Consider the following 15,530-nt stretch of genomic DNA (forward strand, 5'->3'; position numbering starts at 1 on the left):
AGGCAAGAACCTTTCTGAACAGCCTACTTGGTAGAGACTACGACAAGCCTTTCAAAATACAAACATGTTTTAACCAACCACAAGGAAGTTCAGGTTTGGCTACCAGAGACTTTACTCACTAAAGTAATTGTGATAATTTTCTCAGGATTTTCAGTGCTAGAATTCCTGTTTTGTTCTTCAGTCTCGCTGAGGTACTTGTGATGATTTCTCTGCTGTTTACCTGTTCTGGATTTGCAGCGCACTACAATTCTTGTCATGTCCTACAGCATTTTCTCTTAGGTTTGACTTTAAACAGCATTTTAGAAGAGTTATTAAGCTTGCACAGATCTTACTCTAGCCCACAGTGAGTGTTAGTGTCCATTTTTAATTACATTACAGACTTACTGACAGATCAGAGCAGCTGAACTTCTCGGGTGCAGTAGTGGGTGTTGCTCAGTGTTGGGAGCAGCCAAAGTGAGCTGGGGCAGTGTGAGCTCACTGCCTCCTCCTCTTCCTCCTCCTCCTCCCTCAGAGTGTCCCTGCAAATGCTCTGGCAGCCCCAGGATGCCTTACCTTGATGACAGAGGCCCCTGCCCTGGACAGGGGGCTGTGCATCTGCGCCGCCGCTGCCATGTTGGCGATGGTGTTGAGATGGTTCATCTGGTTCATGGCCATGGCCACCGAGGCTGGGGGGAGGCTGACGGGGAGCAGAGGGTGTGGCATCATCATGAAGGGCAGGTCTATCCCTGGGGAGAGCACGGACATGTCACTGAGGGGCTGCATCCACTGCAACATGCATCATGTCATCACTGGGACACCCTGCAAGGTCTGCAACATCCACCACATCATCACTGGACACCCTGCAGGGCTCAAATCCACTGCAACATCCACCACATCATCACTGGGACACCCTGCAGGGTCTGCATCCACTGCAACATCCACCACATCATCACTGGGACACCCTGCAGGGTCTGCATCCACTGCAACATCCACCACATCATCCCTGGGACACCCTGCAAGGCTCAAATCCACTGCAACATCCACCACATCATCACTGGGACACCCTGCAGGGTCTGCATCCACTGCAACATCCACCACATCATCACTGGACACCCTGCAGGGCTCAAATCCACTGCAACATCCACCACATCATCCCTGGGACACCCTGCAGGGCTCAAATCCACTGCAACATCCACCACATCATCACTGGGACACCCTGCAAGACTCAAATCCACTGCAACATCCACCACATCATCACTGGGACACCCTGCAAGGCTCAAATCCACTGCAACATCCACCACTCAAACCTGACAGCAGCAAATTTTAGCAGTTCTGGGGCTCCACAGAGGATAATTGTCTGTGCAGCCCAGGAAAGGCTGGTTTGTGCTGGGGAGTGGCACAAAATAAATGTATGACTGCACCAGTTCAGTGATCTCTTTAGTTAAGAGAAATAAAGAAGAAAAACACCCCACAAAACATGCACATAATTTGCACGTTTTCCAACATATCAGATGAATATTTATTAATAACTTTATCTGATCATACACTCCTACCAAGACTTCTTCCTATTGCCACTTCTGAGCAATGCCACACTAAATTCTTATACTCTATTTCTTGAATCCAGGAGGCTTGAACTACAGACACCACTGAGTGATTGTACAGGAGGTCTGTGAACTGCAACACGTAATGAGAGGTTAAAATTGTTGCCAGAGGTTTTAATTTTCAAAATGTCACTTTAAATTGTCTTCTGCTATGGATATAAAACAATTTAAGAAGGTATGAAATTTATTTGGACCAACTTGCAGATCTTGACATTGCCAAAAAGGTGAAGTTATTGCTAGCAAGAATTGGATTCTCATACTTCATTAATATCCATTTCAGCATGTGTATTACTTCTTGTATTTAGTAATGACTGCACTGGAAAGCAAGACCAAGACACCAATTCACTGAAAAAATTGTTCAGGTTATTGTGCATTCAGGAGTTCTTTAGAGGGACCACTTGAAGATAGCTACTACAGGAAATCCAAAATTAATTTTTCAGAAAAAAACCCCAGGACTCGTTCTGCCAGACAAAAATGTCTTAGCATTTTTCTAAATAACGTTTAGATTAGAAATCCTCATTTAAAAATTCAGGTGCAAGTATTAAATAACACAAACATACAGCTACAGCTAGAGTCATTACCACATGCCATTGAGATAGTTCATTGTTAAAAAGTTTTTAACTTTTGGGCTTATCCTAACTATTTTAAAGGAGAAGGCCAGTCACCATTTTGGTGTATGACAGAACTAATAATAAAAAATACCACTGACTGACATATCTTATTTTATTCCTACAGAATTTGACTCCAGTGATATAAAAACACCATGGTGCCCACCAGGAAACTGCAGAATTGCAATATTCCCAGCTCCCACACTATTCCTGTTTAACATGAGCATATCATGATCAACAACTGTGATGTCTAATGACTCACTCTCTATTTTATATGATGATCCATGCCAATATTAATTATGATAGGCAATAAGCAAGGCCCACATACATCTCCCTCCACTTCAAACCACACTGACAATCCCCTCCAGTGCCTGCATCCACGAGCCTTTGTTCCCCTGCAGATCTCCCTTAACAGCCCAATAATCTTTCCTCATCCTCTATAGAGTTCCAAAACTCCCAGACACCATCTGGCCACATTGAGTTGTATGTCTACTTAAAGTCCAATTGACATGCAAACTAAATGCAAACTACAAACAGAATTTAACAGCACATCACCAGTTTTAAGACACAATCCGTCAAACATTTCAGAGGACTATGAGGAAAATATATCCTGCACTTGCAAATCACTGGGCATAATGTCTGACATCCAGTAAACCCTTTAACAGCCCATAGACATTCACCTACTACAGAATCCACTGGAAAATATCCTTAAGAGCAAAGAACACAGTATGGCTGTGTGTAAAAGAAATCCAGGTATTGAATTAAGCAAGAATATAAAATTAAAGGACAAATGACAGAGAATCTGAGTCCTATGACCTGGTGATTTTTTAACTACTGACACTTAATCCAAAATGCTCAGGTCCACACCTTCCCACGAACAAAGCAGACTCATTTTGTAGGAGTCATTTCAATAGCTCTGATTTGCTCCAGTCTGGGGCCTGACAGAGGTAGCAATGAACTGACTCCTCCAAAAATTGTGTAAGGAGCCAGAAGTGTCACTCATCCACTAAAACCAACACCAAAAATCAACTTTCAGAACTTGGAGGATGAAGAGCTTAAACAAGAAACAAGAGTTTATGAATAATGGGCTTTTCATTCTTCATCCATCATCAACTATAGGAATAACTTTACTCCTCACTAGTTTTTAAAACGTTAATCCCAAACATCTTTCTTGGAATACTTTTTCCTTCCCTTCATTTCCTCTTTGGGTGCAAAGAAGTGGAACTGATGGCATCCACCTGCTCCCTTCCTAAGGGAAAGAAAAGAGACAGCTTTGTAGGGAGCTCTAGGTTCCAAATCCAACCTGTGTCATTTTATTCCAGTTGTTTTGGATAGCTGGGATCGGTGGATCCCCTTCTAACTGGACATTTTACATTCATTCCTTGCTCTCCTATTCTATTTGGCGGGTCAGCATTTCCATCTGGAAGAGAATTTTCTCACATAGCTAAAATTTTAAGCAACTTTATGATTATTTTTCCTTTCATTCCAAGCCATGGAAATATCAGTTAAAGACTGGTAGTCCCAAACCCATTAAAGAGTGACTTTTCCAAGAGGGAACAGCCACTCGGACCCGGACTGATGGTGGCTTGGACATGAGGCACAAGTGCAGCTGGCACTGGAAGGACTGACCCTCCTGTCACTCAGGTGCCTCCCATCACTTCCCCCCTCCCTGAGGCTGGGAAGGAAGGCAAGCCCAGCTCCCTGCAGGGCTCCAGGCACTCTTTTTTTCCCAGCAGGATCCCGGGACATACTGTTGGTGAGCAGGTGGTTCTGCTGCAGAGGGCTGAGCGGGTGCGCGCTCCCAAGGCTCGACTGCCCCGACAGCGTGGGGTGACCAAGGCTGTGCTGGGATCCCGTCGTGATGGGAGACTGGAGCTTCTCTTTGTCCCACGAGGATTCACTCCCACCTGCAAAACAGGGCAAGGCAAGCCATGAGTGGCATATCCCTTTCACATTCACAGATATTTCGCTTGGTTAGCAATGAGCCGATGCTCCTCAGCACAGCTGAGCGCCTGGCACAGGCACAGCACCTGGAACCTGCACCTGAATTTTTCAGAAAATAAATTATTAAATAAGTATCAGGCAAAAAAAATATTTTTAGACACTTCCAGCATCACCTACTTTCAAGACACTGGTTTGTGGAAACAGGAACAGCTAAATGTCTGAGGATGAAATCATCAGTCATGATTAGGTGAATTATTAGAATGGGAATATCTGAGAGGCTGAGTCACCATCTCCTGCCATCACAGGACACAAGGCCACCAGTCCCTGCCAGACACATCTGAGTGCACCCCTGTGCTCATCAGGTCTGTGCACTGCCAATCCTGGAGGCACTTGGCCATTCCCTCCCTCCAGTGTCACATTCCAGCTGGAATCCACCCCTCCAGAGCTCATTACAGCTCATCCTTGAGCTTGGCTATCTCTGAGCTTCAGCAGCTCCCCCTCCACTGCTGGGCCTGACCCTGGGGATGCCCCACGTGAAAAAATTCACTTTGTAGGTTAAATGAACCGGGCAAAGGCTGTGCTTGGAAATCATCAATATTCAGGAATTTCAACTTAGGACTCCAGGTATCTATTATGCATAGTAATTACTGTCTACAACCAACACAAAGTCTAGAAAACTGAGCACTCAGTGTCTCCAATCTCTGTCTGCTCTTCTGCAGCATTTTACAGACTGCACTTTTTTCAGTATTGCACACTTGAATAACAAATTCCTTCTAAACAGCACGTTAAGTAGAACATGTCAGTGAATTCCAAAATGCATCTGGTCCACAAAACAGAACACCTACAAAAAGTTAGACTGGACATTTCTAGAGTTAAAAGGTATTTTAAGATCACTCCCCTTTCATGTACTCTCCCCACACTGCCACTTAGATTACAGATTGTTAGAAAAACATGTAACTGTAGTATTGATTTTGTTTTGAATTTATGAACAAGAACCTAAATTAGAATAAGTAAACAGATTACTGGAGTGCAGCAGATAGAGGCAGCAAGCAAAAAACTATTTTAATTGAATATGAAAGTAACAGAGAAATTCCATTCTTTATGACAACACTTGGCTAATAAACATGATTAATACTACTAAATGCAAAAGTTTGAAAGATCAGTGATTGAGAAAAAAGGAAAACACTCCATCATTTTAGCACTATGTCCAAGTATGAATTACCTTCCTATCAAAGAGTTGTAATTTGTAAAATGATGAGTAATACACTGACAAAGAAAGATACACTGAATTATGCCATGTGATATAATGTAGCATGGCATAGTGCAGTAATTAGAACTACTACAGTTGAGGCTGTGTCAGCATCTTTGTTATTTAATATACTGTGTATCAGCTCTTTCAAATAACATTTGACTGCTATTTAGTGTGGAAGTTGTTCACTTTGACTATTGTGAATCCAGGCTGGTATTACTTGTTGTGTTTCAGAAGTTAAATGTGAGATTTATGAAGGATTTTTGGAGGAAATGTCAAGCATTTGATTTTAACAAGTGAGTTTTAATTTTATCCGTACACTTTTTCAACAGATACAACATTCACACTCTATTCTTCCTCAAAAAATACACATACTTTTCCATTAATTTTCTGCTTAGGAACACATTTTGTAGCTGTAATTTAATGTATCAGGGCACTGGCCACGAAAATCTGGGCCAAAGGTAGTTTGTTGGGATTTCTGAGTGAAGAGAAAAAACTGAGTTCTCATCTGAAAGTTTCCCTCTCCCTTTGCTCCTCTGCCCCAGGCAGTTCCAGCCCTAGGCAGAGATGGTCTAAACTCAGGTTATTTAGTTAATTCTGGAAGTTTCTCCTGCCTTCCAGAGGCTGCAGTAGCAGAGCCCCAGCAATTCTCTGAGCCCAGCTCTACAACCACTGCACATTCTGGAGGAAAACTCCATTATTCCCAACCTACACATGGAGAACTGCCCTGTGAAGAAAAGCAACCTAAGGAATCTGCAATGGAAGGGGAAACCGAATTTAAATTATGTCACACAGTCCAAATCACTGCACCAGTTCTCCTTACAGATGGGGACAATAATAACTTTTTCCCTCTGCAAATTCCACTTGTAAATCTGCTCCAGTATTCAGTGCCAGCAACACAAGAATAAATTGCAATATACTTATCTCTACAGACCATTCCTGTATTCTTATGTTCCCTATCACTTCTCCTTAGAGAAAGAAAAAAATACAGCTGAGTGTACAATGTATAATAAAAGTGGATGTTAAATGAAATGCATCCTTATCCTGCATTATCCCACAGATAACAGCTCCATCTCTCCATCTGGACTGCATTTCCTATGTAATAGGAAGTCTCTTAAAAATGAAATAATAATTAGAACAGTTCTTACCTAGAACTGCTCAGGTGTGAAGTGTTTTTATAAGGGCAGAGTGATCAGCTGCAGGTGGGAAAGCTGAGGGGCAGAATTAGGAATTCCTGTTACACCAGTGAGGAAACTGACCTGGAAATGAGTCAGGGCTCATGGTCTCAGTCCTGTGCCCCACACCACAGACACCTTTGATTCATCCTGCCCACAGTCCCTCTGCACAGCTAAAAAATAGCCATTTTAAAAGAAAATTTGCATTTTCCCTGGGGTATCTATGCCCATAGGGTGAGAAAAAGATTACATACAAATTTACAGCAAGCCAGAAGCAGACTCACAGTAAAAACCAAGTATGTGACATACAAACCTGTGCTGATACACTCAGTCCTTTAAATGCCACGCAACGTTTCAAGAAGGTGTTTATTTTACATACAATTCTCTTATTTGGTAACACAGTTGTCAGCATGTTTGATCAGCAAATACATACCTGACATGCAACATACCAATGTGCATTTTGAAATTCTTTGTTGCCATAACACTTAGAAGTGAATACACCCATAAAAACGGAGTCCTTCTTAATGCTTCAAATTCATGTTTAACTACAATTTTTCAGATTTCTGTTCATCACCATTTTTTGTCCAAACGGGTGCCATCATAAGGCAAAGGTGTCACATTTTTATTTTATGGTTTTTTTTTAACTTTTAACCCTGTCTTTTGTATGATAAGCTTATAGTATACACAGAGATTTATTTTAAGTAATTTATTTTAGGTATATAAAACATAAGGGGAAAAATATATGGCAAAAAGAAACATACACTCCTAAGAAAAGAGACAACAGGAAACAGCAATGGGACCTACCTCTTTTATATGAAGGGAAATATAACCTTTTTTTCTTTTATAGAAGGAATATTTCATTTTAAAATATGAGTAACTCGATACATGAGTGTCATAGGGATATTATTAGAGCACCCAGAAATTATTTGTCAAAATGCCAATACATCATTTATACACTTTACCAAAAGCTTTACATTTGACACTCTTACCCACTGCCCACACCACCTTGTCTCCAACAGAGGACAGTGGAGGACAGAAAGGTGAATTTTCCTTGTCTTGTCTGCATTCTGGTCGATCTTGTCCCAGAACAGGCTGCACTGGGCATGGGGAAAGGGAAGAGAGGAAGGAGCTGCAGCCCCAGAGCTGCTGATGCTCAGCAGGTGCAGAACTCGTGGGTTCCTGAGCACAGCCAGAGAAAAGGGGGAGAAGAGAAGCCTGGGAGCACCCAGAAGTGTGGAGCAAACTCTGCTTTCAGAGGGGCAGCCAAAAGCACCAATGGGTTAAAAAAGGCCAGAGTGTCTGCAGTGGGCAGGGAGACACACAGGGCACACACACAGGTGGATCTGGGTTATTTATTGTGTAATAAATGAAGTCTGGTGTTCACCAGTCTGAACGGGTTATTGCAGAGAAGTTATTTAGCAGTGCATGAATTGCACTGATGTTGAACTAAGCAGAAATCAGGTGAATTTAGGAGTTAAATCACAAGGTACCATGACCAAACAGGGGAAAATCAGCCCAAGCAATACATTCAGCTGCTGTCAGTGATGGACCCCACAGCCCCACTGGAAGGTGATTTACCATCACATCCAGGTCTGTAAGCAAAGTGCCTCTGTTTCAGTTTCTTTTATTTATTTGAAGGAAATGTAAGCTATAAGCTCAGTTTACTTTTTTCTGAAAATGCTGCTGTTCACCCATCATTAACTACGGGAATTTTAAAAGGCAACTCTTAAAGCCAGAAGTTTTCTAGCAAAAAGCCTCTCTGTGCATTTTTGTTCTTCAGAACAAAACCTCAAAACCTGTTGTTCGTTTGTTTGGGGTTTTTTTTTTGGTGAAGACATATCTGTAATGATTAAATCAGTGTCTTGGTTTTAGGTATTGAAAGATCTCCACAAAGTAATCACAGTTCAATTCGGTGACAGTTTCTTTTCATTTGGTTTCAAATTCATTTTATCAGCCTTAAATCTGTCTGGTTGAGCTAAATGAAATCCTCTCTGTCAGAGCTACCTTCGAATTCCACAACCACACTGTTTCAATCTATGTCTGTCATTTTACTCTTCCTTGTGATACATTCCTGAAAAATTGAACTCCAATTGTAAAAAGCAATACCATCTTCACTGGCCAATTTTATTCTCAAATTATTTTTAAACACATTTTTCATCCTGTTGGGCATATTAAGTGTAACAACAGCTGCAGAGAAAAAAGTATTCAGTGCATTGGTATTTGACCACTGGTAATTCCAAATTATTTCTCACCTCTAACTTCTTGTGAATGTCTAGCACATACAGGCATTTGAAAATTTTCGGATTATAGAGAACTCCCAAAAAAACACAGGCCTGTTTGCCAGCACTCCTAATCCCTGTGTTTTCAGGTGTTCCAGACTATTTTACCAATATCCTAATCTGACCCTGATATTGGGAAAAATGGTCACTTTTTTGGCTGCACAGAATATCTTCTGCAAAAACATTTCAGCCTACAACTTTCAACATTTTCGTGGTATCAACCTTTGAGTGTCTCAGGAAGACAAGATAAGGTTGAAAACAATTTTTGTCAGATTTGACAAACTGAGAATCTCACTGCAGGAAGGTCAGGAAGAGACCACCCAGGTCTCATTCCTGGTCAAGTGTCCCTTTCCTGTCAGAAAACCATAAAACTGCTCTGGGTCAGGATTATGACCCATCTAACCCCAAATTCTGTCCCTTGTATTGGCAGTAGATAATGTTATTTACAGAGGCCACACAAGTGTGGGCACTTTCTGTGGTCCCTTATTACTCCCAAATGAAATTCTTAACTTTAAAAATGGGAACAAGATTTTAATCAGCCTCCAAAATCACTACACCCATCTGAAAATCAAAATGGCAGATCTGAAATGCATTTAAAGCTTTAATCCATGGATTTGTCTGGCTGTGTCTATTTGGCTGTATCAACTTTTGGAGTGTACCCTACAAGAAAGCCATGGAAGTGTGCAGGGTAAGATATTAAAACTCAAGAAATCCAGTGATGGCTTTACTGGGCTACTTCCAAAAACTTATCAAGTGGTTCAGCAGATGTAATTACTGCTTAGCCCTGCCAAGGCTTTGAAATGTGCCCATTAATTCAGCAATTCCCAATCTGTCCATCAGTCAGTCATACTTAAAAAATATGTCTGTCAGGACTTAGGTGAAGTAATCTGTTGATAATTACACAATAAGAAGGCATCTGAAATCTGAATATCATTTCTAAACTTTTTGAAAAGTCGTGATGACAGCAAAACCAAAGTTTATTTCACAGCAAATACGACACCAAAGGTAACTAGGAATATGTCAGAATATTTGATGCCAATTTAATTAAGAACAATTAATTCCAGGAAGATAATTTTTGAGAAGACAAAAGGAGAGTTGTGATATTTATCTAGGAACCTAACCATCCCTCCCAAACCATCAACTGCTTCCTTTAAAGTGAACAAAGACACGAGGAGGTAAAGGGGATGTGCTGGGAGGTTCCCATGTGCTGATGGATGATGGTGGTGCTGATCACAGCCCCAGCCAGGTACCTTGGCAGGTGTGACTGAGTGTCCTTCCCTGGGTCTTCCCAGCCAGCACAAAATCCAAAATCTCACCATGAGCCAGGTGCTCAGTGTCCAAGGCTCTGGACAGCAGGAAACCTGTTCTCTCTCTCACACCAGACTGAGCCATTCATCCCTGCAAACTGCATCCACAAAAATGCTCCTGAAACACAACCAAGTGTTTCCTACTGCTTCCTGTGACCAGTGTGGAGGAACTGCTCTGCATCAACCAAACTCCAGAATCACCTTCAGGACCCACAGCTGAACTCCAGGACACCAAACACACCCCAGTGATTCAACTTCCACAACCACAGCACTCTGTGGAAGTTACATTTAACAAGATGAAACATCAGATTTACAGAAATTTAGACATAAATTCTTGTAACAATTGTCATTAAAATGCGCTGGTACTCACAAGCACCTCTCACAGTTAGATACCTGTGCCTGCACTGTATGAAAAACCACCTTGTGTTATTTCAAAGTGTGTTTTGGGAAGGTTAACTTGGCATTTGTTGTCTTCCTCTGACACCTCCTAATTCTTGTAGTGGGTTGAATACTAAATTATAAAACTCTACTCAGTTTCTTCTATAGAATGTGAAGTACATTTATTGCTAACATTTTCATTTACTGCTATTTATTTTTCTATACAAAGATAAGAATGATGTACTAGAACACAGCATCTATTCTGCTTTAGGATCATCAACAAAAAACCTGTTTTCTACTGCAGGACCACAGCCTGCCTTCAGAAACATGTTCATTTCCCAGAGAGAAAGAAGGTCAAAATTCTGGTCTGTCATGTTTTTATTACTGTTGATGATGCACAAGCCAGAAATAAAACAGCTTAACTTTCAGATCTTGAATACAGTTTGCAGGGCTGCCTGCCAGAAAGGATAAAACATACATCCTCCTCCTGAACTCCACTACTGCAGCCACCAGCAAGCAGGGAACCAGGACCTACATTCCAGTGATGATAATCACCCATACCCTCACTCACCACAATTTACAATTTTCTGCCTTTTAAAAATTTACTTAATATTTTCCCATATTTAACAATTTACTGGAAGAACCACTGAGATACATGTACTGTGTATTTTTACTGTGACTCTAACTAAGCAGATAGTTTGGTTTGATTCTCAGAGGCTTTGGGAGTATCTTGACATCCAGGGCAGACAGGCAACTACAAAATCAGATTATTTGAGCTTCAACAATTCATTATTTGCTATTTCTTTGAAATAATTATTAAGAACAGTTCAAGTTACAGATGGCAATCTGCTGAGTTAATCTGCAGTGACATAAATGGATCATTTATTTACAATCCTTCCAAGATCTCCTAATACTAAGAGAACTCTACATAATACAAAGTATGGCTTGAAAGAATTAAATAAAAGCTGTGGCCTTAATACACACCTGGACAGTCTTCCAAACCTTCTCTGCACCAAAATCAGAGGAGACAATGAGAGGCTGCTGAGGGATGCCCAACACATTTTTAAATCTGATCCAGTGAAATTCAGTTTCCACAAAGGATCAGTGACTGCAGCCCTTGCACAGTTCCAAGGTGTGTCAGGAGGGGAGCTCAGGCCAGGTACACACTCATTCTGAAGCTGCTCCATTTCTTACATCTGACCCCTTGCACTAAATACTACTGACTTCCAAAAAATTCAGAGTGCTGCCAAAACCAGAGAGCCCCTGAGTAAACCCAATTCACAGAAAAGGCCAGCAGGGACATCTACTGTGTTTCACTTAATGCCAGCCTAAAAATAGCACACAGAAACCCCTGGAACTACATTAGCAGCCAACTTTGTACTTCCTTTGACAAGCACTTCCATTTGTGCTCACAGTAATATCTGAACAGATTCCTACCACAGCACTTGGATATCTCACACATTCAATCCATCTTTGCTTTTCAGAACGTTTTTCTCATTCTGCAAGCTTAGCCACTGGGTATTCTCACCACCTCTGGAATAATTCTACTCCAGGAATATCAGTGGGACTTTAGCATTAGCTTCTCTAAGGAGTAGGATCAAACCCCTAGAACTGACCAACAATGTCAAATAAACCACTCCTAAAATTGTGGTTGTGCAAAGGGTACTTTACATCTTCAAGCTAGAATTTCTTTCTGAGCTATACAAAGCAATAAATAACAACTACCACCAAAACAAACATTATTAAAATGCTAATATTAATACCATATAAAGTGAAATAATTTCTTAAGAAGAGAAAATGAGACGATTCTGCAACAAAACAGAATAGCTCAGTGCCAGGCTGAACTTAACTAAGCTTGAGGTTTTGGACAGGATTCATTTCTGCTTGTGGTGTAAGTATGCACCACCTTGATTATCATTTAAAAAAATATTGACAGCTTGCCTTCTCATATCAATGCCTGGTAACAAATTCCAAATGTTTTGTCACATTTCTTGTGAGCAATGCCATCTGCCAGAGGTGGCATTTCATGGCTGTTTACCCTGACTCCCTCCAAGAATTCATCTGCCACTATCTAATGCTGCCTGAATAAAGGGGATTAAGACTCTGATGCAACAGAGACTATTGATAATTTGGTATAATTGGGAAGAAATGAAGATAAATGAGGTTGAGGATGGAGAGGCAATTAGTTGAGCTGCCTGTACAGCTGTGTTCTCGGCCTGGCTCCCCTGGCCTTTTCTTTGGTGAGGTATGTGCAAATTAAACATAATGACAAATACACTCTTCCCAAAGCACTCCAGTTTGTGAAGCTTGAAGATCTGTTTTTCACTTCTGAGGTTCTGTGTGAAAAGGAGAAGGACAGAGGATCCCACTCTCTGCTGATATTTTTAAAGAGATGCACTTTGTCCCAGCACACCTATGGCTCAGTGGCTCCAGCTCAGCATTCCCAGTGTCCAGAGCCCAGGACTTTGGCCAAAAGGTGAAGGATTTTATTCCCTCATGCCACAGACAGCCTTGGTCCTTCCACAGCTCCAGATGTCTTTGCTACCTCTGTGCTGTAAATATTCTCCATCCATGGCACTGGTCAAGCAGCAACCCCAAACCAAGATCCCCCCCTAAAGCCAAGCCCCACAATTTGCAGCTCAACCTCCACTTTATAAATTATACCAGCTTTTAAAAATACTAATCAAAAAACCTTTGAAACTTCTAAAATACACGTTCTGACCTACAAAACATCTTGGAAGTGGGCAGGGATTTTTAGTCATAATACAAAGACAGCTACCTAGATAAAAGCCTCAGTTCTAAGCTACATTATTCAGGTGAGGCCAAGTAATCAAGCTTGAATATCTTGAAAGATATTTAAATCTCAAGTGAACATGGTCAGACTACAAACCTCCAAATTAGAGGGCACAAATCTGCAGTCTGATTTGCAGTTCTCATTTCAAACATAGTGAGATACATTCATACATATACATGTAGAAATGCCCCCATATGGGGTTTAACATAAATGTAAAATAACATACATTTGCCACAAGAAATGCCACTACATGTTTCACATAAAACTCGAACAGTTTTTCATAAATGTCAAATAATGCAAGATCCCTTTTAGAAAGAAATCCAATATTTGCAGAGGCAGCTTTGGCTTACAGACATGTTTGCCCAACTACCCAGCACATGTTAATTTTCTGATTTCATGTACAGGTGATTCTATCCAAATTAGGTCTTAGATGAAAGGCTTCAAAAAACCACGCTTCTTTTTTCTGCATCCATACAGTCTTCAGTTATTTAAAAAAAGCATTTTATGGATTACCTGAAAAATGCTCCTTAGATAAAGACAAAAGCCCAGTTTCAATGCACAGAAGAGATTTCAGAAGCCAAATGTTACGTATCTTAAAAGGGTAACAATTTAGTAGATTTATTGTGTAATGTATTTTCAACATAGCTCCTTTTTATTATACAATACAAAGAGTACAGTTTTTTTAATAAATTCTTAGAGCTAAAATCTCTTGAAATTATCTCTTTTCAAACTCCTACAAAACACAGTGATTTTTTTGCACATGAAAAACCTTGCTCAAACTCAATACTGTGATCTTCCCCACTACCTGGAGGTCAACCAACATTTCAATTTTACTCTATCTAATGTACTTTTTCATTTTGGAAAAGATTTCTACAAAAGCCATATAAAAAAAGAAGCTCTCACTTTGTATGAGAGAAACATGCCAGAGGAAAATATATAGACTTAAGTTTATTTAAATTGACCTTGTTTTGCCTTAGGAAAGCTGAAAATTTGGCTGAGGTTAAACTGTTCCTTTATGGAAAATGAGGGAACAGGAAGGAGAAGGGGAAAGGGAAGGGGAATAAACCCATGAAAATTTGACACTGGCAAGAAACAGGACAAAAAGCTGACAACAAAATATTCTGTTTTCCGTGTTCATCCTGCTTTGTTTTCCCACTTCCACATTAAGACAATGCTCTAAAACTCCTCTTCTTCCCCTGTTTCCTCAGCCCTTCCTCACAGGTGCTCATTCTCTCTACATCCAAATGCTGCCTCAAACCATAAAAAGTGACAGACTCACGATGACTGGAAGGGATCAGGGGATCCCTAAGCTGCTCCTAAGAAAATACCCTTTATTTTTTATAGAATCCCTTCTCACTGCTGTTCAAATGCCTCTGTGATTAACAATGGACCTAAATATCAGTTCTGCTCTGCCTCTTCTCAATTCTGAAAATCAGAATCACCCAATCTGAGGCATCAAATCAGGCAACACCGATTTGGGCTCGATGACCTTGAAGGTCTTTTTCAACACTGATGGTTTTTTTATTCTTCTAGTATAAGAGAAAATATACAATACATAACAGACTTTTGACTGCTGGAGTTTCTTCTTGATTTCTTTGTTCCCTGCTTTAAGTGATCACTCATTTTCCCATTTTGTAATGGTACCTGCACCAATATTAAATAATATTTACAAGCTAAACCAAGAACTTTATTACAAAGGTAACTGCAATTTCTCAAACGCAAAGCCAGAATAGAAAAAAGAACCAACTGAAGAAGTATTTCTGCAATTTGCAGATGATTAAATTTTGAAGGTGAGATGCTGTATAACTGCACCAACCATTTATTAAGTTGACTTGAAGAGCTGTAATTTGTGGTGTTTGCCCAGAAGAGCCAGCACACAGCCGTAACTGATGATCAGGGATAATGGCCACAGATTTCAGCACATTTCCAGAGCTCCCTGCTATATGCTGAGAACAACAATATCAAAAGGTTCCTCTCTCCAGCACTGCTGGTGTCAAGGTTAATGAGCTAAAACTTGTTAAATTGATATTACCAAACTAATGACTTTTTTATAGGATACTGCATGGATTTTGACACACAGGCTAATGTGGAATATTGCTGGTCTTAATTGAATTAGAAGTTATTGCATGTATACAATTAAGATAACTAAAAAATGGGGGAGCTGTGACCACACTGTTGTCACATACTTCTTGTGCTTCAAATAATATAGAAATACA

General features: G+C 40.5%; 1 protein-coding gene across 4 annotated transcripts in view; it reads right to left on the reverse strand.

The window, feature by feature from the left end:
- The window catches only part of DACH2 (dachshund family transcription factor 2), a 245,161-nt gene that overhangs the window by 57,380 nt on the left and 172,251 nt on the right, over window positions 1-15,530 (reverse strand). For all 4 annotated transcript variants that reach the window (XM_088173069.1, XM_088173068.1, XM_014888323.2 and 1 more), the window contains exons 4-5: window positions 3,940-4,095; window positions 553-725 (exon numbers count right to left, since the gene is read on the reverse strand). In XM_088173069.1, the coding sequence (XP_088029195.1) occupies window positions 553-725; window positions 3,940-4,095 (329 nt within the window). The remainder of the gene's footprint in view (window positions 1-552; window positions 726-3,939; window positions 4,096-15,530) is intronic.

The sequence above is a fragment of the Sturnus vulgaris genome, chromosome 14 (genome assembly GCF_052056855.1).
Source record: "Sturnus vulgaris isolate bStuVul1 chromosome 14, bStuVul1.hap1, whole genome shotgun sequence".
NCBI lineage: Eukaryota > Metazoa > Chordata > Aves > Passeriformes > Sturnidae > Sturnus > Sturnus vulgaris.